A 21,980-nucleotide genomic window follows, 5' to 3' on the forward strand; every position below is an offset into this window, starting at 1 on the left:
TTCAGTTTTATTACTTAATTTTAGTAAATTTATATCTGGGGATTTAAACAGATTATAAATGTAATATCCATTTCTTGCAGTTGTCATTTTTTCCATTCCTTTTTATTCCTTGGTTATTTCATTTTAGATTATCTACGTTACTCATAAATTTTACTGCATTTTAAAATATTTTTATTTCTTTGGATTTCCCAAGGCAGCAGTCCTTAAGCTCCTTTTATTTTACATCTACATTCCTTGATGGTGAGCTTATAGCTTCCTTTCCCTCTTCCCTCTTTTTCTATTTCCTGCATAATTTTTCTTGTGTTTCAGATGTTAACTGCTTTTAACTATAATAATTTAAAAATACTGAAGTCAATTTTACAATGCTTACCTTTTTTTTCTGCTTGAATGAACTTTACGTACAATTAATTTGGTTATACAGCTGCTTATGAGATAATCCTGCTTTCCTTTCTTAGATGATTAATCTACTGAAGTCATTGGACCTACTTGCAGAAGTAAGAAATGTAGAAATCTGCTTTATTTAATTGTTCCACAGACATAATTACTTTGGAGCCATTATGGTCAGATTTTTTTTTCTCCTCTTTTCACATATAATTGTTTTCCTCGTGTTCATTAACATCCAGCTCAGATTGCATCGTTGGTTGCTATTCTTTCACATTTTTGTGTACGAAGCTATATTACATTATGTCTAAAGCTAGCCTCTTCATTCAGTTACATGCTCGTATTTTCTTTCAGTCCAATCAGTGAGAGTCGAAGAGTGCTGCAAGAATCATGTGAATTTTTCTTGAGGCACAATTCCAAAGTTAAACACAAAAAGAAGCACTACAAATCAACTTCGCACAGATTGAAAGTCATTTCAAAGTCAATGGGGACTAGTACAGGTGGCACAACAAATCATGGAACTTCTGCAGTAGCAATCACTAATCATGATTACTTAAATCAAGAAACTGTTGCAGAAATTAAAACCTCTCCAGAGACATCTGAGAAAGAGACAGAGGCAGATGGAACATCAGCCCGAAGAGTTGAGGAACGTGAAAACAGCGGAGATCAAATGTTATCGAGTTCTAAACTGACGGTGGATCAGGTGGAAAAAAGAAACAAAGCAGATAGCACATGTGATATGAGTAGCTTGGCTGAGAGTATGAAGAGAGTAGGTGAAGGGAGGTAAGGCTCCTTAACTCAATCTTTTGCCTGTTTATGTGTATTGCCATTATTTTTCTAAGTTTTCTTTTCCTTCTCTCTGAATAATCGGTGTACCCTCAGTATAAAATTAACCTGCAGTAGCTGTCAAAGAGGGCTGTAATTCTTACAAACTATTTCATATGGCCATCTATCTTTAGCATATGGGCTATTTTATATTTTTGTAGGATTATTCTGTTCCTTTGGAACATTGAGTGCTGGAGCTTCAGCTTCTAGAATGTTCTTGTATTGTTGAACAGTCACCCTCAAGAAATCTCTGGCTGCAATGCAGTCATTTGAGAGATGACAAATCTGAAAAAGAACAATGGTGACCCTAAGCTTGGAAAAGCATACAGAACTGTATTGCATTTTCTTGAAAAGAATTTCATTGAAAGAAATTATAATTGAAAATAATTATAATTTCATTACCTTTTTTTCCCCAGTGTAATGCACCATGTGTAAAATTGACTCCTTCTGTTTTATTTTTTCATTATTTACAGAATAACTCCTAAAAATGACTTTATTGAGTCTCCTACGTTACAAAGCAGCTGTTCCCAAATACCTGATGTCTCCCAGTCACCTTCCTTATCACTACGTGTCTACTCAGCTTCAGACACCAGAAGAGAGTTGGATTCAGGAAACAGTTCAAACCCTTAAAAGATTTAAGTTTTATATGAACATTTTAAATGTATAAAACTGATTCTGTGTTACACTGGAAATAACTGATATTCTGTGCCTTATTGAAAAACACACATATCTTGCTTTGCACTTAAAAAATGTAAGTTTTGTTGTGGGGACAGCTAGCAATATGTACTGTATTTAATCCTCTCCAGGAATAATGGAATTTGAAGTTCTATAGAACATGGCTGGACTGACTAGCAATAATTTAAGAAACAGATGAGAGAAACAAATATTATTCCCAACATAAAGAACACTTGGTAATGAATTGCATTAAAATAATGCTTACAAAGCACTGTTGCTTTTCAAGGCATAAAAGTTAGTCTGCATCTTTGATATTTTTCAAAATTTGTTGTTATTTTTTTCCCTCTTTTTTTATTGTCTGAAACAGCAGTATCACTTAAGGGATACACAAATTTATAAATACTCTCTAAATTATGTGTTATTGATGTATCAGTTATAGCACTGGTTTATGGTAGTTTGTACACTGAATATGAAAGGGAATCTGGAATTATAGTGATTTATTTTGTACATAAAAATGAAGTTTGTAAATAACTGCCTACGGTCAATATTTAGAACTACTGTTTTGTATGTATTGTACAAACTTGGTAAAGTTCACATGCTTCCGTTGGGTGTTACTAAAGTCAGCAGTCCTGTGGTGATCAGACAATGTTATTTAGTCCTGAGTAAAGCAGATTGTACCTTTATATATAATAGGCACCACACACTTTGCGTGTGGGGCAAGACTGGTCAGACATCTGTGCATCCTCTTACAGGGATAGTGCATCAGATGCAGCACTGCTTCAGATAAATGCTTCTTGGAGCCCCTCCTGATGTGATGTTTCAGTGCATTGTGCCAAAGAAGAAAACACTTCAGATCCCTCACAGCATGGGGGACAGAATCTGAAGTATATACACTTTGGGTTTGGTGTTGTTTTTTTTTTTTTGTTGTTATGTTTTTTTTTTTACTGAGCTGCAGTGGAAGTGTGTGTTTCACATTATTTCTATGCAAGTAATTTAAGGGGTTTTTTTTTAAATTCTGTAGAGAAATATCTTGCAGAAAGTAAGTTGTTTAGTTATTAATATACAGGCTTGTTTAACAATATATTTACTGAAAACAAGATACTTTTTCTACGAAGCTTAATTTTCTACACACTACAGCAATATATTTTCTTTAAATCAAAAAGACTTTAATATGTGTAGCCTTTCTTTATGGTAGGGTGGTTCTCAAGAGCAAGCACTACTGATATGGATCAGGATTTTATCGTTTGGCTCTTAAGAAATCCTGGCTCCAATTAAGTCAATGTGATAAGTCACATTGATGAGTCAACTTGAGATAATTTGGAGCCAGAATTTTGCTATTTTCTAAACCTAGTTGTCAATATGTTTTGTAAGACCTTTCAGCATCTTGCATTTGATTACTAAATATAATATTTCTCAGTATTTTTATATTATGCGGAGAAATTGTTGTGTTCCAAGTTAGGCAGCATTCATGGTGATGCTTTGAACAATCAAGCAAAATTGCGTGGTACAAAGGTCATGTAAATGCTGAATCAACAAGACCTACAGTTCTGATAAACCAAAGTTATTTGTTTTATCCAACATACATTAAAAATGGAATGTATTTACCTTTATGTTAATGACATCGGCATTTTAGCATTTGTAATTTATTGCTTGAAACAGGACATGCTATTTCTTTTATATTTTCCCCATTTAAAATATACAGAATTCTTGCTGCTGAGAAGGACAGTAAGAAAGATCTGAAAAGTCTCCTGTGAAAATGCACACTAAGTACTGTTCATTCATGTAGTCATGTTTGTAAACGGGTAACTTTATGCACATGTTCAGTAGTTTTGTTATTACTGTCTTGGTTAGTAATAAAGTACACTGTTGTATAGTAAAAGCTTCTGAGTTGATATTTCTTATTACCTAGATCTTACATGTTTGCTCTATTACTGTAGTGGTTTTGCACCTAAGACCCTTTAATGTATTTTTTTCTCAGAGCTGTGTGAGGTAATAAGTATGGCAATGTTTTTATTCCTCCTGTGTAAGTGGAAAAATTGAGATAGAACAATGCTGGGAATTGTTCGCATGAACACGGAGGGAAACTGAACTAGTTCTTTCATCCTAATGTTTAGAGCATTCTTTATTTCATAGCCTCTAGTTAAAGACCTCCTTTAGATTACATAGAATATGTATTTCCACACTATGCTCTTGCTGCAACCTTCTTAAAATGTTGATACACACTTTAAATCTATTTGATATTCTTCCCTTTTTTAGGTAGTTCAGAAAAACTCATGCTTTTGTGGTAATTGCTTTAATAAAGTTGAATACAAAGTAATTTTGAAATTACAGCAATACCATGGGCTTAAAAATAGATTCATTTTCAAAGAACTGTGAAATACTAACTAAGCAGTAATCATAACATTCGTTCGAAGTGAAATGCATCTGTGGTACAAAGAGATTGTAACACTTGTGTGTTCCAGTGGTGCTGTACCAGAAATAATGTACAGACTGTGAATTCCCAAGGTGACCTTTATAGCTAAAGAGATTGTGATCTCTGGATGCTTTTATCTTGAAATACCCCAACAGTAACTGGAAAGTCAAACTGTGGTTTGAGTGCCCACAAAAATGATGGGGGGAAAGAAACTGAAAGAAAAGAGGTGCAGAGATGAGTCGGGATATGGAAGACTGCCTTATAGTGATGGACTATAAAGAAGCTCCTAAACAGTTTCTCAAACAAAAGGTGTTTGGGTTATTTGCTTTCATCTGTTATCTGACCAAAGTTAAAACTGAAAATAGACAATTCATAGTAAAGGGGCTTTCCTTAAACTGTAAGAATAACTTCTTACTGGGACATCATCATCAATTTACTGGGACATCGCTATCAACTTAAGTCACTTAATCGAGACTGGCTGTGTTCTGAAAGAGGCACTATCAATCCAACAATTTAAAAGATTGATACAGCCAGTTTAGTCTTGTTTTCTGCCTTTGTTTGCAGAAGGCTGAAATAAAAGATACTGCCAATTTCTCCAAGCCTTAAAATATGTGTGCCAATTTGCTTTTACTTGTCTTAATGGATCTGTGTCATAAATCACTTCAAAATAGTCATTACGCTGAGTTTTGAGATTGCATAGAAAATTTTTCAAAGGACAAGATGCATACTAAATCATACTCGATTTGTGATATAAACAGCACCTGAGATTACTACTACAGTAGTTTTAGAGTACATTTTGTGTATACCCTGTTTTACTGTCCTGTTGTGCTATTTTTTTAGTGAAAATTGGGATGAAGTTTACCTAAAGTGTAAAATAAAGCTATGCACATATTTGGAGAAAAATAGTGCAAGTTTGCAAAACTAACCCAGGATATGAAAAAAATGTTTTTTTTTTTCTATTTGTAAGATTTGAGAGGCACTCTTAGCAGATAATAAGAAAAATATCTGCAATATTTAAAATATCTTTAACTCCTTTTACTTTTTTAAACTTAAAAAAAAAAATAAATAAATCAATTCCAGTATGGAGTACTAACAAGCTGAAGCATAATATTTTTTTTTTTTATTTGCCAGTTGTTTAACTGATTTACAAAGAACTGTTGGTCCTTTTTCTTTACAGGATACAGAATATGCTTGGTTTAAAGATGGTGAAATCTAGTTGAATTTCAGAAGAAGAAAAAAAAAAAAATATGAAGAGTTGAGCTTTAAGGTTAGCATTCTGCAAAGCACTGTAAAATGCAGTAGCTGAATAGGATGAGGAATCACATTTCTCTTTGAAGTTTGACCACCCAGTCTCAGAGTGCAGTTTCAGATCGCTGCACATCAAAGGAGAAACCTCCCTTGACACTGGGCGCTTGTTGAATTGGTCTTTGAAGGTATCTGAGCGCTCCCTGTTTGGCTGCATTCGCTGGTAAAGACCTGTGCCAGTGTTCACCGCTGGTATTCACAGTAATTGAGCTGGCTGGCACCACAGGTATTTCAGAGTCTTGTGAGAAGAAATGCCATTTCCTGTGCATTACTTTTTTTTTTGCACTTACTCTTTTGCTCTTCTTTTTGTCCCTTATCATACTTAGGTTTTTTTTAATGGACTAGAGTTTAACCGTAATTAAAAATAAAGAAGTTGGGCAACCTATACCACACCTTCATGAGCTGTCAGCTTTGTACCTCTAGAAGCAGAACTCAGAGCATCTCTCTGATGTACATCTATGAAACCGGATTTTACTTCCTATTAAAAAGCACTTGAGATACAAAGTATAATTAAAAGATTAAAAACATGCCAGGACATTTACATCTTAGCTCTTCATTAATGGTTATTCCCTGTATTTCAACTTTGTTCATCGAAACTGAATCTAAAAGAAAAGTTTCTTTATTTGAGATCTTACTAGTTTAACGACAAACGAGATATCTTTAAGCCTACCTTCATTAAATGGCTCACAGCTGGTTTCTCGGCACAAACAGGAGCTGGAGAGGAGAACAGTCTCTGCAAGAAAGGAAGAAAGCAGTTTTCGTGGAAGGGAAGTGCTAAATGGGCACTGGGTACTGGGTGTGGATGAATTGGAGAGACACTGATCTCCAGCCTTGAGAGCGTACTCTCAGGTATGGCAGTATAGTCAGGAGAGAACATCAGATGTTTTAAGTGGAGAGGAACGTACGTTAGGATATCTTAGGACTCGCTCTCAAAACACAAGGTGAAGAGAAATGACAAGAAGAAATTTTACTTCCATTAAGTAAATTTGTAAGTTATGGAGATGATGGTGGGATCACTAGGCATGGTCACCAAAGGGATCTTAAAAGAAAAAGTATATTCCCTGTTGGTTGTGTATGAAGGATGAGCAAAATATCTGTTTTTATGAAGATAATGTGCATCCCAGTTTATCTTCCTGATTATCTGCTTGACCACATAAAACCGAATCACAAGAAATGACATGGGGACAAATATAAGTCATGGCCAGATAAGGTCCTTGAGAAAATTATTAGGAAGTTATTTAACTAGTTGCTCACTTAAGCTAGCTGGGAAGCTACGTTCTCTCCAGACCCAGCTCTAGTAGTGCCATACCTACTATCCGAGAGTGCATGCAGGTCTTGAATGACCCAGCCAAAGACAGAGGATTTCAGGATGCTGGAGCAGCTGAAAAAGTTTCTTGGCACTGGGTTTGAGTCACCGATGTTGCCCACTGGACGCAGTCCTCTCTTGGACTTGTTCTCCTTCCAGATTCCTACAGGCAGGGCTGTGATCCAGATTTCAACTAAAGAAACAGTGGCCGCACTACAGGGATTAGCAACCCAGTCATGTACCATTCTGTGAAACACAAAGGGATGTCACTGACGGGGGATGAGATGCAAATGTGTTGGGCTGCCTGAAGTCAGGACTCAGCATGGAAATTAGTCAGAGCTATTTGTCTTAAAATGTGATTTTAGTTGGCAAGGTCATCCTGAGAACAGACACTGTGAGAGACACCGATAGTCTGGATGAGGTTCCCTGCAAGGAGAAATGTAGGAAAAACCAAGAAAACAGGCTCAATAAAAAAAAAGGGAGGACTTTGCTTTTTAAATTAATGTAACCTCAACAGCATCAGATATTTTTAGGGCACATGTACTGAAAGTTTCTCTAGTTGGCAATGGAAAATTGTGAACTCATAAATGAGATTTTTAATCAATCAAGACATGCTGTAATTACAGCAAAGTTACAAGGACAGAAGTAAGGAAACCTCACTAGAAACAAAGTCATGCCTCATGATAGCATTGTTAGATGAGCACCTACTGTAAAAAATAGAACTCAAAGAAGGACTTGAAAAGACATTTTCATTCACAGGAACCTGGGAGGTCTTTCGCTGTTCTGGCCAAGCACAATTTCATCTCCATGTGAGCCAGGGATCAGTGTTGTGCTCGATCCTTTCCAGTGCCACTGCACTAGGCAGCTGTTGATGCAAGTCAAATAAGATTTATACTTCAGCACGTACAACAATTTTAATGCAAGAGTTTATCTGTTGAAGTAGCCTCAGGGATAACTATGGGATGAGCCCCCCAATCTGCCCATGGTGAACCTCCCTCGCTGTGCCTGACCCAGCAGCCCCTGTAAATCCATTGCCCTTTTGGTGACAGTGGGTCATCAGTGAACAGACCCGGTAGCCGCTGCCCAGAAGCTCCACAGCCCTGCTTGGCAGTGAGCCATGGTGCTTCTTCGCTGAGGCCAGGCCACCTGGGGGGACACTGCAGATGTGAGAAGCTGGGTCTCAGGAATGCCGCGGGCCCCAGGCTCCACTGTTACGTGCAACAGCCAGAGCCAGAGTGATGACGCGTGTTCAGATCTGTCTTCGCCGAGTTGTGGCTCGGGAAGTTTTGTGCAACTGTTGAGTGTCCTGGGCCAATTAATTTGTTTCGGTGACCAACTCCTCTTACATCCACAGGCTTCTGTGTATTCTGTGTGTGCCAGCTCTGGTGGCTACAGACCTCTGGTTTCTGAAGTGCTACGCAGCCTGTTCTCAGCCTGCAGCCCACTCCTCATTGCTGCATTGCTGATCCTGGGGAACTCCTTTTCAAAGGGCTTCCTGGATTAAAAAAAGCCCCAAACATGTCAAAGTTCAAGTCCATTCCTTTAAATTCGGAATTGTCACTACTTCGAGGTACTATCTTCCAAAACTGGAAGGACAGACTTATGGCAGTGCACTTGAGGAATGGTGTAGAAAACTGAAGATTGTTCCCTTTGTTGAAGAAGCTTTCCTGTCTGAACAGAGCATTCTATTTCACATCCTAACAACTACTTACTAGCGCAGGATTCAAGGAAAGTTAGCTTTTCTGCAAAAGGTCTTTTTATTCATTGAGGATTCCTGAGGCAGCCAAGTGATTTTTCTACCACTGACTAATTCACAACCACTCTAATGAGCCAATGTTTCTGCTGAGCCTCAGCTCTCTCCTTGCACATGATTCACTGGAGGCCCCCCTGTACATTTTTCTGCTCTCTATAATCACCATCTTCTTCAAGAATTTAACTTAAAACCGAATTAATTTTCCCAGTCTACCATGTGGACAAGTCCTTGAGCAACCTGATCTAACTGGACCTGCTTCCACCAGATGTGCTCCAGATGCCCCTTCCAATCCAAATGTTTCCATAGCTGCAGCCAGGATTGCGCCGGCTGCTCTTGGGAGACGGTCTTGCGGAGGTACAGACCAGACTCCTTCAAAGTCAGACATTTTCAGCCAGCAATCAAGAGAAAATAGGTCTGAGTATGGGCTTTTCATCTTAAAGTTTACAATATGGATATGTCTGGACATCCTTTGTCACTGAAGCGGATGGTTCTCCCAAACAGTTTTACTAAGGTTTATCTAATTCTGTCTGACAGTTTGTGAGTGCTGTCTAGTTTAAGATATTCAATGCCTCAATTACTGTTATAAAAGCCACATATAAAGCTATATATGTATATGTATATAATACATATGTATTATATGTATAAAAGCTACAGGGGAATGCGACTCTAAATCAACTGAAGACTTGGACAAAAAAAAAAAAGTCTGCCTAGAAGCCCCAGCAGGCTGTGAGAGGAGCTGTTTCCACAAGATGAGCTGCTTGGTACCTGACGTATGTCCTGGTCCTGACTTGTTGGTAACAACGTTAAAGATTTATCTCAACTGAAAACTGAATTAATCTGAGTAATTAAATGTGTTAATCCTCTCTCTAGTGTTTTCTATTGTTCAAAAATACAATGTCTCCTATAGTAACATTAAGACCTGCCATGTGCTTATTCAGAAGTAAAGAATTAACACCTAACTGCGGGATTTTTCTCTCACACTCAAAAAATGCCATCCTCCTGTGTCTGGACACGTCTTTCGCAGACAAGCCTCCGAAGGGTTTGCATATGCTTTCCTGACAGTCAATGCCCCTCTTGTCTTTGACAAACTCTGTCATTACGCTCGAACCTCTGCCTGTCCTTTCTGGCTGTCATTCAGATGACCGATTCTTTTTCTCCATGGCTTGCTTAGCGAACTGTTAGCATGACTTGACTGTCACCTGGAGGTACGAGTCCCAGCAAGTAGGATATTGATATGACTTACACTTTTAAGCTTTTCTCAGAGGTGGAAGGAGCACATCAGTGAGTATAATAATATATATATTTTATATATATAAGCCCCCCTATATATATATATATATATATATATATATATAAATCCACTAAAAAAAAATCTTCCCCTAACTAGTTTTCAAGATTCAAATGTTAATACATGTACCTCCAAAGCACTGCTCTGACTGCAATGCCATGCTTATCATGTTCATGTAGAAGCTAATAGAAGATTTGTTAAATAGCTGTATCTGTGCTAGTAAAGCAACAAAACAGAGGGAGAGAAGTTTTGGATTATTTTAAAATATTAAGCATGCTATATAAAAAATATATTTAAATTAAAAGGTGTTAGAAGGGATCCAGGCCACAATCCCACTGATTTTTATGCAATTCCAAAGGGGTGTTTTGTGGAAGAAAATGAAATCTATTTTTGAAACCTGTAATACATTTCCCTGAGAGCTCTTGCTTGGTTTTCATCTACGGGAGCACAGACGGCTCTTTGTCTCCTGGATCAAGCAGGCAGGCTGCAAAGAGCCATTCGAGAAATTCAGCAGTCTTCTCTGATCTCAGCCTTTTACAGCGACTTACGACTCACCCTAAAATATCAGTAATAAAGGGAACAAGAGATAAATTATGAACCCCACAATTAAAAGCACCGAGGGCAGATCAGCAAAGATCCTGAGTGCTGTGCCACCGAGCACTGCAGCGCTAACCCTGAGTGTGCCGCTGCTTGCCCTGGGGTACAGGGCATATCCCCCTGAGATAGGGCTGCCAATCAAAGTCAAAATCGCTAGCCATCGCCAGAAGAGGAAAGTGTATAAAGAAGTAAGAGTTAAAAGCAGATGAAAGGTCCGGGTCTTGGCACGTACCTTACTGGGCCTCTTTTGGCTCAGGATCCTCAGCCTTGAGCCTTCTGTAGTATTTAGACACCTAAGCCTGGTTTTCCTGGTTGTGAAAAGCCACAAGTAATACAGTTCCCACCTGAGAAGAATCAGTTTCTGAGTGCTTAAAGCTTCTCCTCACCGTGTAAGGAGACTCTTCTGCCAGATCTGGGTCTCTTCTACCAGATTTGGAATACGGACCTGGTCTTTCACTCCCAGGCTCTGCACGAATCACGAGCAATGAGTTTACATGACAAAATGCTCCTAATCCTATTGCGGTTGTTTTCCTTTGTGAAGACCAAGGAATGAATAGCAATTATTTACTGGCTGAATTCAAACCAGTGCTCTAATAAATAGTATTCATAAACTGGAAGATCTTGCACAAGAAAGGCAGAGAGACCACACACCCTCCTTTCCAGGCTTGTGCGGCTGGTTTTTGGGATGCTGAGAGGCTAGGGGAGGCAGGGAAAACAGCTGAAGTTGCAGCAGAGAGACTGCGTGCGTGGCACCAGCCTGGTGGTGCGAGCATCTGTGAGCCACGTATAAAAGATAAATTCTATCATCTCACATGGCAGTGTGGGTAAGATGAAGAAACCACTAGTTGACACAATATGGATCCTGGTCTGAAAATGCTCAGGCAAGTTTATTACAATAGCTCCTTTTGTTCGGGAAATATTTAAGGCAAAGCAGATCAATAGTTCTGATTCAATTCGAGTATCTTTACACCATTCAACAATGGCTGCTGCCCTCGGAAGCGTTTAAATATATCAAAAGCCCACAGAACATCAGCCTGGCAGATGGCAAGGCTTGCTCGGACTGAAGCAGGCTAAGGAGGATGTTGATATTTCTGTTTTCCAGATGGTAACGCACATTGCAAGTCAAATGAGCGCTAGGAACTGCACAGTGCACTTACCAGAGCTTGAAGCAGATGTCCCACCATTATTTGATAAGACCTTCTTGTACAGCGCTCTTCAGCTTGCTTCCCCTGGCAAAGCCAGACATTAGTGCTCCAGCTATTGCACATCTTCTGAAGAAATTAAGCCTGTAACACAGAGGCTTGGCAGTTGGGGCAGGGACGTGCCCTAGCAACAGCCCATATGGATGCTGGGGATCCCCAGCCACTTGGCAACCGCGCTTGTGTGAACACGCACCTTCCGGAGAAGCCAAACATCACCATCTCCACAGCATCACCACTGACCCAGACCAGAGGTGGGAGGGTTTGCTGGCAGCGGCACACAATTGCACAATGAAGGCTCTGCATGTGCGCGTTTGTGGATGTTCACTGAGGCTGTCACAGCAGCAATTGTTATAACTAAGGATTTACATAATTCCATAAGTTTTTCCAATGGGTTTAGGGAACCATTATTATTTACTGGATGTTTCATGTGGCTGCACTTCTCCACAGGGCAGGAGCCCACAGCCCAGCGACGTGGCCGACCTCAGTCCCAGTTCTCAGGACAGTGTGTGACAGGATTGGTGGCAGCAGTGTCACCTCAGGTCCAATCTCATTTCACCGCTACTGTTCAGCCCGTACAGACGTGGAAAGAGGAGAAAGACAGAAGGGGCCTGAAGTGCGGAGGCAGCTGCAGTCAGAGCAATGCGAAGAGCTTTAGTGTAAACCAAAATCTGGTTCTGTGCGGTCTAGTGTGAGTGGCTCAGCGCTGTGTAACATGCATTCCTCCAGCAGAAATGTGTGTTTTTGTTAAATACTTCTGAAAAAAAAAAATGTTTTGAAGCTTATCTCCCCCTTCTGGAAACTCCACCACTGCAAATCCCACAAAGACGGCAGCATATGGAAGTTATCTTTCAAATATCTGTTAACGCTTAAGGACACACAGCATTCTTTATTTTCTAGTGCTTGCCTTTCTAGTACGCCGAAAAGTAAAATATTATTTTAAAAGAAAGCAAAATGGGGTGGTTTACGCTGGGTTGCCAAGTGTTCTTGTGTTATTGATGCTCGGGCAATACCCAGTTCTTCAACAAAAGCCCAAACTCCGCTGTAGGATTTTGTGTCTTTGCCTTGGACTCCTGTTAAAGGAGTTATGAATGATTCACACCCGGCTGCTGCCTCATCACCGTTTCCACTCGCGCTGCACCGGGCTGCTGCTGCGGCCTCGGGCGGTTTTGGGGCTCTCTCATGGGGAAGGTGTTACCGGCCTCAGCGGGAAATCGGGAGCCCTGGCAGGGCCGCTCGGAGCCCCCGCGCCCCCGCCGTCCCGCAAGCCCCCGGGGGAAGGCTCCGCCGGGCCCGGCCCGAGGGGGCGGGAGCCCCCCCTCCACCCCCGGCACCCGTGCCAATGGCTGCGGGGGGATGGCTCTGCCCGGACCTTCCCGCTCGGTGACAGGATGGAAATTCCCGGCCTCCCCGGGGAGGGAGCTCGGGGCCCCGCTCTCTGAAAGGCTCATTTATCCCCGCGCTGCCGCCCGGAGCGGCCGACACGGGCCGCTTTGCGCCGCAGCCTCCCCCCGCATCATGCCCCGCACCAGGCCCCACGGCCCGGCCGCCGCCCCCCCTCCCGCCCCGTTGCTGCTGGCGCTGCTGGCGCTGCTGCTGGCGGCGGCCCCGGCGCCCGGCGGCTCGGAGACCCCCAAGGGGAAGCAGAAGTCGCTCCGGCAGCGGGAGGTGCTGGACGGGGTGAGAGCGGCGGCGGCGGCGGGACGGGCCCGGGGCGGGGGCTGGGGGCGGCCGGGCCGCGGGGACGGGAGCGGGGACGGGAGCGGGGCGGGGGGTGGGGACGGCCGGGCTTCTCTCGTGCAGTTTTTGTTAAGCCTCGGTTGTGCTGAATCGGGGAAATGCTGAGGAAGGGGTGGACGGGCTTGGGCAGGAACGGCCGGATTTGGGCGGCCGGGTGCGTGTCTGCCCGCCTTCCACCCGCAGCCCGGAGCCGGGGGTCGCGGTTGCAGCCCCCGCCACCTTCCCCTCCCCGTCCGGTCGGGGCGATGAAGCGGGACAGAGCCGGGGAAGGCACCGCGGGGGTGGGGGCGGCCCCGGGAGCGGGTCCCTGCCCGCCGCCGGCCTCGCCGGGGTCTCGCAGCCCCCGCGGCACAGGCGGTAACGGCGGCCGGGTCCCTGAGTGGGTCAATACCGAGACATAAAGGGGCTGTTCTTTAGCAGCCGTTAGGCACCGCGAACGCTGCCCGCACGCGTGCTGGGCCCATTTTTTTCCTTTGGAAGCCAGGCTCCTTCCCTCTCTCGCCCTGCCACCGGCGCTGCGGGACGCGCGGCGCGCCGGGAGCGGGAACTCCGCGCCGGGGGGTGCGGCCCGCGCCCGTGCGGTTGCGGCGCCGCCCCCGGGGCAGCTCTGCCCCCTGCTGGCGCCGGCGGGAGGGCCGCGCCCGGGCCCTGCCCGCGGCCGGGGCCCCTTTGCAGGGCGCGCGGGGGTTCGGTGCCGAGTGCCCACGCGTGGAAACGCAGCCGGTCGCTGTCGCGGAGGGGTCCCAGGCGCAGGGGCTGTGCGCAACGGCGGTGTCCGTGCAGCGTTCGTGCGGCCCCCAGGTCGGTGAGTGCTTCGCCGGGCGGCCCTCTCTCCAGCTGACTTTTTTTTTTTAAACGTGACCTTCTTCATGATGATATCCTGCTGTTCCCACTGCCATTTTCCAACAGTGTATTCTCTTGGGAGGCCTGCAAGAAAGCTGGAGAGGGACTCTTGACAAGGGCATGTGGTGATAGGACAAGGGGTAATGGCTTTAAATTGGAAAATGTAGATTTAGGTTAGATATAGGGAAGAAATTCTTTACTGTGAGGGTGGTGAGGCACTGGCACAGGTTGCCCAGAGAGGTGGTGGATGCCCCATCCCTGGAAACATTCAAGGCCAGGTTGGATGAGGCTCTGAGCAACCTGATCTGGTTGGAGATGTCCCTGCTTCTTGCAGGGGGGTTGGACTAGATCGCCTTTAAGGTCCCTTCCAACCCAAACCAGTCTGTGATTCTTTCGTGAAGGCAGTAGGGGAATGCTGGCATCCATTAGTTCAGCTCCCTCCAGTCTGACAAAGGAGGGAGGTCAGGGGCTGTAGTTCACGGCTCCTGCGGTGAGGACAGTGGCATGGCTGGCAGAGTGCACAACTGCTGCTGTTTGAAGCAGGTGGGGGTTAGGTGGTTTAAAACATATGAAGAGAAATAGCTGTGAGAAAGGGGACGAGCAGAATGTAGCTGTTGCTGAGGTTTTGGGATGGAGGCTGGAGGAAGCAGTCAGTCACCAGATGGGAAGGAGCATTTAAAGTAAGAGCCCTGCCGTCGCCAGCCCCGGCAGGTCCCTGCTCAGCGATTCTGTGCCTGTTCTGCCAGCTCCACACATGGGTGCTCCCCCCGGCATCTGGCACCCAGGCCGCTGGGAGAAGGAGGATGGTTTGTGGGGCCGCACAAACCTGCTCTCCAAGTAGGGCAAACCCAGATCTCATAAGGTATGAAGGCAATGTGTGCTAATGTGCTGTCTGGGAGAGCGATCTTTGACCTTCCCTAATACTGCAATGTTCGGGAGGACAGTAGTGATGTGTCCTCCCGTGGTGCGTGCCTTCCCATTGCTATGAGAGTTCAGGATCATTCCAGGGTGCAGCTTCCCAGGTCCAACACCGACACTTGACGTGCTGTCTGTGCTTGGGAGCCTGACTTGCACGGCTTGGCTATCACAACATGATTCAGTCCCATAGGGAGTCATGGCAGAAGAAGACCACCCTTAACCTCCGCTCTCTGTGAAATGTAAAAGTTTCTCTACTTAAAAAAAATAAAAAGGAAAAAATAGTAATGAAAGCTTTATAGCCAAGACAGTTGTACAAGCAATGGTGGGTTAGGAGAGAGGAACTATCAATAAATAACTCTTTTTTTTTTGTTTCTGTATTGGAACATTTTGAATCTTCTGAGGTTTTCCACCAGGTTTTAATCCTTGGCTGGGCCAATTTTTAATTGTAGGATGTATGCATCTTTTTTATAAAAAAATTGGCATCTTAGTTTTATGGCAAATTCTGCTGGCACTGTTTAGCTTTGAAATTTTATTTTTCCTTTTTTTTTTTTCTATGGAACACATTTCTTGGTGATCCAGAAATAGCCTATTAGCTTGTGTCACGGCAGGGGGTTTTGTGTTTTGTTGTTTGTTTGTGTTTATCTTGGTTAGCCTCAGAGCTAATGGATGGAAGCCATGAGATCTATTCTGTTTCAGTACAACAGCGTGTGCTTGCAAGGCCCCAGTGGTGTGCCTGGACGAGATGGAAACCCAGGAGCCAATGGGATCCCCGGAACACCTGGGATCCCGGGACGGGACGGGCTGAAAGGGGAGAAGGGCGAGTGCATGCGCGAGAGCATCGAGGAGTCCTGGACGCCCAACTTCAAGCAGTGTTCGTGGAGCGCGCTCAATTACGGCATCGATCTTGGGAAGATAGCAGTAAGTTAGCTTTGCCAAGGACGCTGCACTTCACCAGCCACAGCAGGCTCTCGAGCTGCCCCCATGAGCTGGGTAGCACCAACCATACAGATTCCCTGTTGGGTCCTTTTTCACATGTAAGGGTGAACGTCCCAAAGGTTTTGCTGCTTCCGGTTCATCTCAGCTGTGTTTCACAGCTACGTGGCCATTTAGCTTCTGTAATGGCGTTTGGAAAGAATGGTGTGGCTGGTGTAAGAGTACATTTAGAAGATGAGATCTGTAACTGTAAAGCTGAAAGTCACGCTACCAAAAAAGTATCTCCAGCTTGCCCAAAATAGGGCGAGGTTTTTACTGTTTTCAGTCATAAGGAAGAGGAGAGATGTACTTCTTTAATCTGTTCGTTGTACCTGTCTTTATAACTCCTGCTTCAAGATGGTTGTTCACTGAAACTCGGTTGCAGGATGCTACTGCAAAAAGGACCAAGTGTTTGTTCAGGAGCAGAATTACCAAGTGGTGCCCAGACTAACCCAAACAGTCTGTCCTCCACTGCAGCCCTGGGGATAAAACTTTCAAACATAATGGTGGAAGCCTAGAAGAGGGGAAGCAGGCCAGCTCAATCCCAGCTGTGATGCAATGGCAGATTGGTTGGAGTAATTTAACTGCTGTTGCTGTGGCTGGAGTGATAATCAACTTTTTTGAGTAGACATTTCTTACTGTACTTGCAGAACTGTCCATAGTGTGCACCCCTCCCCACCGCCCCCCCACCCTGCCCCCAATCCAGCATTTTGAAGAATAACAACCTCTTAAAAACCTGAAAATGTTTATTTTTCAGTTGTCAAGCTTTTATCAGAGTTTAAGCCTCTCACAAATCTGGTGATAATTGTTGAATCCAGGATTTCTGGTGACGGAGACAGAAATTGTACTGTCCTGTCATGCAAGGACTCGAGTGCAGCTTTCAGACAGCTCATACTCCTTTAAATAAACCCCAGAAGGTAACTAGGCTACCAACATCAGGCATTATCTAAATAAAGTTAAGAATTTCCACAATTCCCCTTCTCCATTACCATCTATGAGGTACTGTTTCTGATTTGCATCTTTGCACCATATGGTATTTGTCAGGCTCTGCGTTTTTCTTTTTTCCTTTTTTTTTTTTCCCCCAGAAGGAAGAGACTAAAGAGAATAGCCAAAATATTAAGAAATAAATATAAATATATTCTGAAATGTAACTATATTTCCTAAATATAAACATACATAAGATAATTAGGTTCAAAGCCACAGGTTGCTCCCAAAGCATTTTTGTCTCCTCTTAGGAATGTACATTTACAAAGATGCGCTCGAACAGCGCTCTCCGTGTTCTCTTCAGTGGATCGCTTCGGCTAAAATGCAGAAACGCCTGTTGTCAGCGCTGGTACTTCACTTTTAACGGAGCAGAATGTGCTGGGCCACTTCCTATTGAAGCCATAATATATTTAGATCAAGGAAGCCCGGAGCTGAATTCTACTATTAATATACACCGAACTTCTTCAGGTAGGTATGCCAAGACCGCATGAACAGAGATGAAATAGAAGCCAGTAGCAAATGTCATTACCAAATGCAGAGTCCAGTCTGCCTTAGAATGTCAAAAGAATGAAAGAAGAAGCAGAAGAGTGGCCAGCAAACACTTGTTACTCCTACTCTGCTGTCTCACAGTCGCGTATCAATAGTAAAAATATTAGAATTATTTATTAAGTGGTGCTTTATTACTGTGGTATTTTTCATGGTACTTAACATCCTGCAATTTAGAAATGGAAGAGATTTCTATCGAGACAGTTCTACTGATGTCTGCTGCAACAGAAATAGAGACATTTTGTGCTGTTAGCATATGGAGAAACTGTTTTACTGCCAAGTAGACAGTTTCATCCTGGCTTTAAAGACTGATATTTGCACATTATCTTTGCATAAAGTAAGACTTATTCCTCCTGGAGTTTCTACTGTAATTTCAGGTGGGGCATAAAAGTACCTCCAAAGTGAAATATCTGGGAACAATTACTCAATATCCACTTAGTGAAGTCATTCCAGATAAAAGGAGGTGACACTAGGAAAAGGGGACTAACATCAAGTCTATACTCTTTCTCCATTTTCCTCCATGTTCTATTTCATGACTGCATGAAATCTAACATCTAGAGCTATGGTAGGGTTTTTTTTTTTGTCATCACAGGGTAGGACCCACCTGTCTTCATTAACCCACCTCCAACTAGTGGTGCTAGTCGGGGCGGGGGGGGGAAGGGGCAACAGAAGTGGAACCTTATACAGAGGCAGTGGATTAGGAGTGGAAAAGGTTACAGGGTGGCAGTCACTTTTGCAGGGCTTAGCTGTGGAAGCCAGGTATGGCTGTGTCCCCGTCCCCTCTCCCATCATTGCTAAGGAGATGGCTGGATGGGACTGAAGCCGTATCCCAGCTACCAGATTGTAAATGTGGACATTTAAAGAAGCAGGTAAAGCTCCCATTTAGGCATCCTGTGGAGTGTGATCTGCTTCAGGTACTGCAACAGACATCAAGTAGTAGCATGGATAAAGGCAGTGCATGCCTCTGTAGCCTGTGTTGCCACATCTCTAAATAATAGTTTTTATTTCTAAAAATGCTGTTCAGGTTTAGCTAAATAGCATGAGCTTGCAGTGAACTGCTGTTCTTAACTCCGCATGTCCACCTTCTGCTGTGAAATACAAAGTGGTTGTGCCTGCTGAGGTAACCTGGTTTTTGTCTTCAACCAGTGGAAGGTCTGTGTGAAGGGATCAATGCTGGCTTGGTGGATATTGCCATCTGGGTCGGGACTTGCTCAGATTATCCACGGGGAGATGCTTCTACTGGATGGAATTCAGTCTCCCGAATCATCATTGAAGAACTGCCAAAATAACTTTCCCTCCCTTTTTGTAATCTCTCCCCATTTTGTACAATGTTTTTCAGAATTTATTTCTATAGAGTTGGATGCAAGTATTTGACTGAAAGGCACCAAACTCTTGCATCTGTAGTCTTTGTCTAGCCTTTTTTTTGCACATTGCAGAGGCTCCTTAATAATCATTTTAGAATATAAATATCAAATCCAAGTTCATTAACTTTTAAAATTTCTTTTTTGATGTATGAAAATATACCACCACCATTTTAAGAATTACTGTAACTTTTTGTATCAAATAAATAAGACCTTTTACAAAAAAAAAATTCAGGCTATTTTATTGATCAGAAAACTGTTTAAGGTATTTTACATGGTATTATGATACACATTTTTTTTAGAATACTTCATAGAAAGTTCTAAGTAAACTCAGATCTTAGCTCTAGCCTTCAGAAAACGTATGTAACACCTACTCCTGTAAACCTGACTACAGAATAGGACGCTCTACTGCTACAGTCTGAAGTCTCTCAACAAACTGCTGGTGACTTAACTGTGACCTCGATGATGTGGTAAGTGTTAATTACCTCGTTCCAAATAGCCAAGTAAAAATAGACTACCTAAGCTCTCCTTCCCTCTTTGCTTCTCAGTAGACTGTATTTCAGTATAAGCATCTATTATTGGTCTCCACTATTAGCATGCAGATACTATTTTACAGTTACAAAACTTAATTTCGTTGCTCCAATAAAATAATTCTTCTGGGTTTAGCCTTTCTGATATCTATAATGACTTTGGTGTTAATTAAAAGCTAGACATATTAAATAGTTTGAAAGATAGAGAAATAAGGCAGGTTGAAATGCTTTAGCTTTCCAAGTGTACTGGTGAAGTGAACGAATGGTGCCACAGCTGTTTGACTGCAGCTTCCAGACTGGACAAATGACAACACCAATCATGCCAGTGCAGCATTAGCTTCAGCGTTTTAAGTATTTTTCTTCCAAATGCAACAAGTGATATACTCAAGTATTTTTAAAAGTTGTACAGATTCTAAAGGGAAACAATAGTCATGCTTATATTACAAAATCAATTTTACATAAATGAAATTAAAAAAACAAGAAAAAGCATGTACAACATGCAGAGATCTACACTCTTCCCAGAAATTAAAAGGAAAAAAAAATTACATCTGAGATAAATAATTTATTTCAGCTATTTAGGATTAAATGTCAGCTTTTTTTTTTTTTCAGAACAGGTTGTAAGCTTTTCCCCAGGCATCTCTCAAAGTGGTAGCTCTTGTCTGTAGCTTTTGTTAAGAATGCTACAGGAGCACACTGGCAGCTAGGAGGGCATTCAGGCTCTCCTAACTGCAAGCTTGTGTGTGATACTGCTGCAAGCCAGCAAGTTTTACAGCTGGTATTTTGTCTCTGAAGAACTGTACTGTTTTCATTGGCTTGGACGATGGGTTTTAAGGTATCTGAACACAAACAAGTCACTATGAGCTACGCTATGGTGTGAATTTACAAAATGTCAGTTAACTTACAGTAACTGATTGTGTACAAGCGCGTAGCCTGTCTTTGCATTTATCCTGGAGCACAGGCAAGCTGTTCTGGGCCTAGAGCACATTAACCCAGGGTAGTAAGTGCATAACTTTTATTCTTTTCTTATGATTTATTCATATTTTGGACCCTGTGTGGCAGAGTTAAGTCAGTGTTCAATTAAGTGTGTACTAGAAAACACACAAAAGCAAGCAGACACCCTCAAAAGGCAAAAGAAGTTAGTGGCTGTTATAGATCTGTACAGTAATTTGCATGGTAAACTTCCAGTAAATTGGATCTTCAGTGAAATACACATGGAAATGTCCATAATAAAAACCAAAGCCATCCATAATGGCCACAAGCCCTTTTCAGATGAGATCATCAACTCATCTGGATCGTGGAGGAGAAAGTGTAAATTTATTAGTAAAGTATACATAAAATGTAGTATGTGGCAATAGTATCAACAGAAACAAACAAGTGGATTGCTGAATTAAGATTCAAAATATTGAGCAGTTTCTGTAGTCTTCCAGATTTCAACTTAAAATTGAAATCAATTCCCTAATCTGTTAAATTTTTATTAAAAAGCCTTATTTCTGCTTCAGATTAGTCTTCTGTTAAATGGGAAACTTCTTTAAGTGATTATTGAGGTGTTTTGGGGGATAGAATTCTCCGCTCCTTACAAAACTGATTATTTCCCCCTACCTGTTGAATAATCTTTGCTAATTTTTTCCTCCTTAGTTAAGTGATACTTTCTAGATACTTCTTAATACTTCTTACTAACATCAGAAGGCAAATGTTAAGGCAGGTAATGTATTTTCTTAAAGAAGGAGTAAAAAAAACCCAAAGAAACCATATCTCCAAAAAGTACATATCATTGACAGCAATTATTGGCATGCAAATAAACATCACTATTATACAAATTTACTGAGATGTACTGTAATTTGGTTTATAGCAATCAATATATTCTTACAGTCCTTTCCTTGGACCAAATCAGAAGACATTAATGGATTTTTTTTTTTTTAAAGAAGGTCCTGTGCACAATATTTTTATACTATAGAATCTTTTTTTTTTTTCCCAGATAACAAACATGACCATGCTTATTTTCAGTAATGTTATCACAGCCATTTGAAAACTGCATCACTATGGGATTACTAGAAAAAAAATCCACATTTTAAAAACATAAGCCTACTTTGGAATATGCATTTACTTAGTAATATTTGGTCAGATGTATCAGTAATGGAGACAGAGAGAGAGACGGCAGGCAGGGAAGAGAGAGAAAAATGAATTAAGTAAGCGTCCAGCGATGCACACAACATACACTTTGGTCTGGCGCTAAAAACAAGCCAAAAACCACAGTGCAAGTCTGTCCTGGTAATGAGACAAGAACTGGGTTTCATCAGATTGGCAATTATTCAAACCCAAGAATGGACAGCTGTTTAACAAAACA

General features: G+C 42.3%; 2 protein-coding genes across 4 annotated transcripts in view; both read left to right on the plus strand.

Annotated features, from left to right (window-relative positions):
• The window catches only part of FZD6 (frizzled class receptor 6), a 30,450-nt gene extending 26,690 nt beyond the window's left edge, over positions 1 to 3,760 (plus strand). For all 3 annotated transcript variants that reach the window (XM_086741127.1, XM_086741128.1, XM_086741129.1), the window contains 2 exons: positions 736 to 1,164; positions 1,680 to 3,760. In XM_086741127.1, coding sequence (XP_086597253.1) covers positions 736 to 1,164; positions 1,680 to 1,836 — 586 coding nt within the window. In that variant the 3' untranslated portion in view covers positions 1,837 to 3,760. The remainder of the gene's footprint in view (positions 1 to 735; positions 1,165 to 1,679) is intronic.
• A 9,420-nt stretch (positions 3,761 to 13,180) lies between these two features.
• CTHRC1 (collagen triple helix repeat containing 1) lies at positions 13,181 to 19,219 on the plus strand. The gene is made up of 4 exons (XM_086741132.1): positions 13,181 to 13,422; positions 15,940 to 16,161; positions 17,451 to 17,667; positions 18,892 to 19,219. The coding sequence occupies exons 1-4, from the start codon at positions 13,261 to 13,263 to the stop codon at positions 19,032 to 19,034; spliced, it is 744 nt and encodes a 247-aa protein (XP_086597258.1). The 5' UTR covers positions 13,181 to 13,260; the 3' UTR covers positions 19,035 to 19,219.
• The last annotated feature ends 2,761 nt before the right edge of the window (positions 19,220 to 21,980 follow it).

This window comes from Chlamydotis macqueenii, chromosome 2 (assembly GCF_036417535.1).
Source record: "Chlamydotis macqueenii isolate bChlMac1 chromosome 2, bChlMac1.mat, whole genome shotgun sequence".
NCBI classification, from domain to species: domain Eukaryota; kingdom Metazoa; phylum Chordata; class Aves; order Otidiformes; family Otididae; genus Chlamydotis; species Chlamydotis macqueenii.

Coding starts and splice junctions, on each gene's coding strand:
- CTHRC1 (XM_086741132.1), top strand. CDS start 13,261: ATGCCCCGCACCAGGCCCCACGGCCCGGCCGCCGCCCCCCCTCCCGCC. Junction 16,162..17,450: donor TCGATCTTGGGAAGATAGCA/GTAAGTTAGCTT, acceptor GTCTCCTCTTAG/GAATGTACATTTACAAAGAT. Junction 17,668..18,891: donor TATACACCGAACTTCTTCAG/GTAGGTATGCCA, acceptor GTCTTCAACCAG/TGGAAGGTCTGTGTGAAGGG.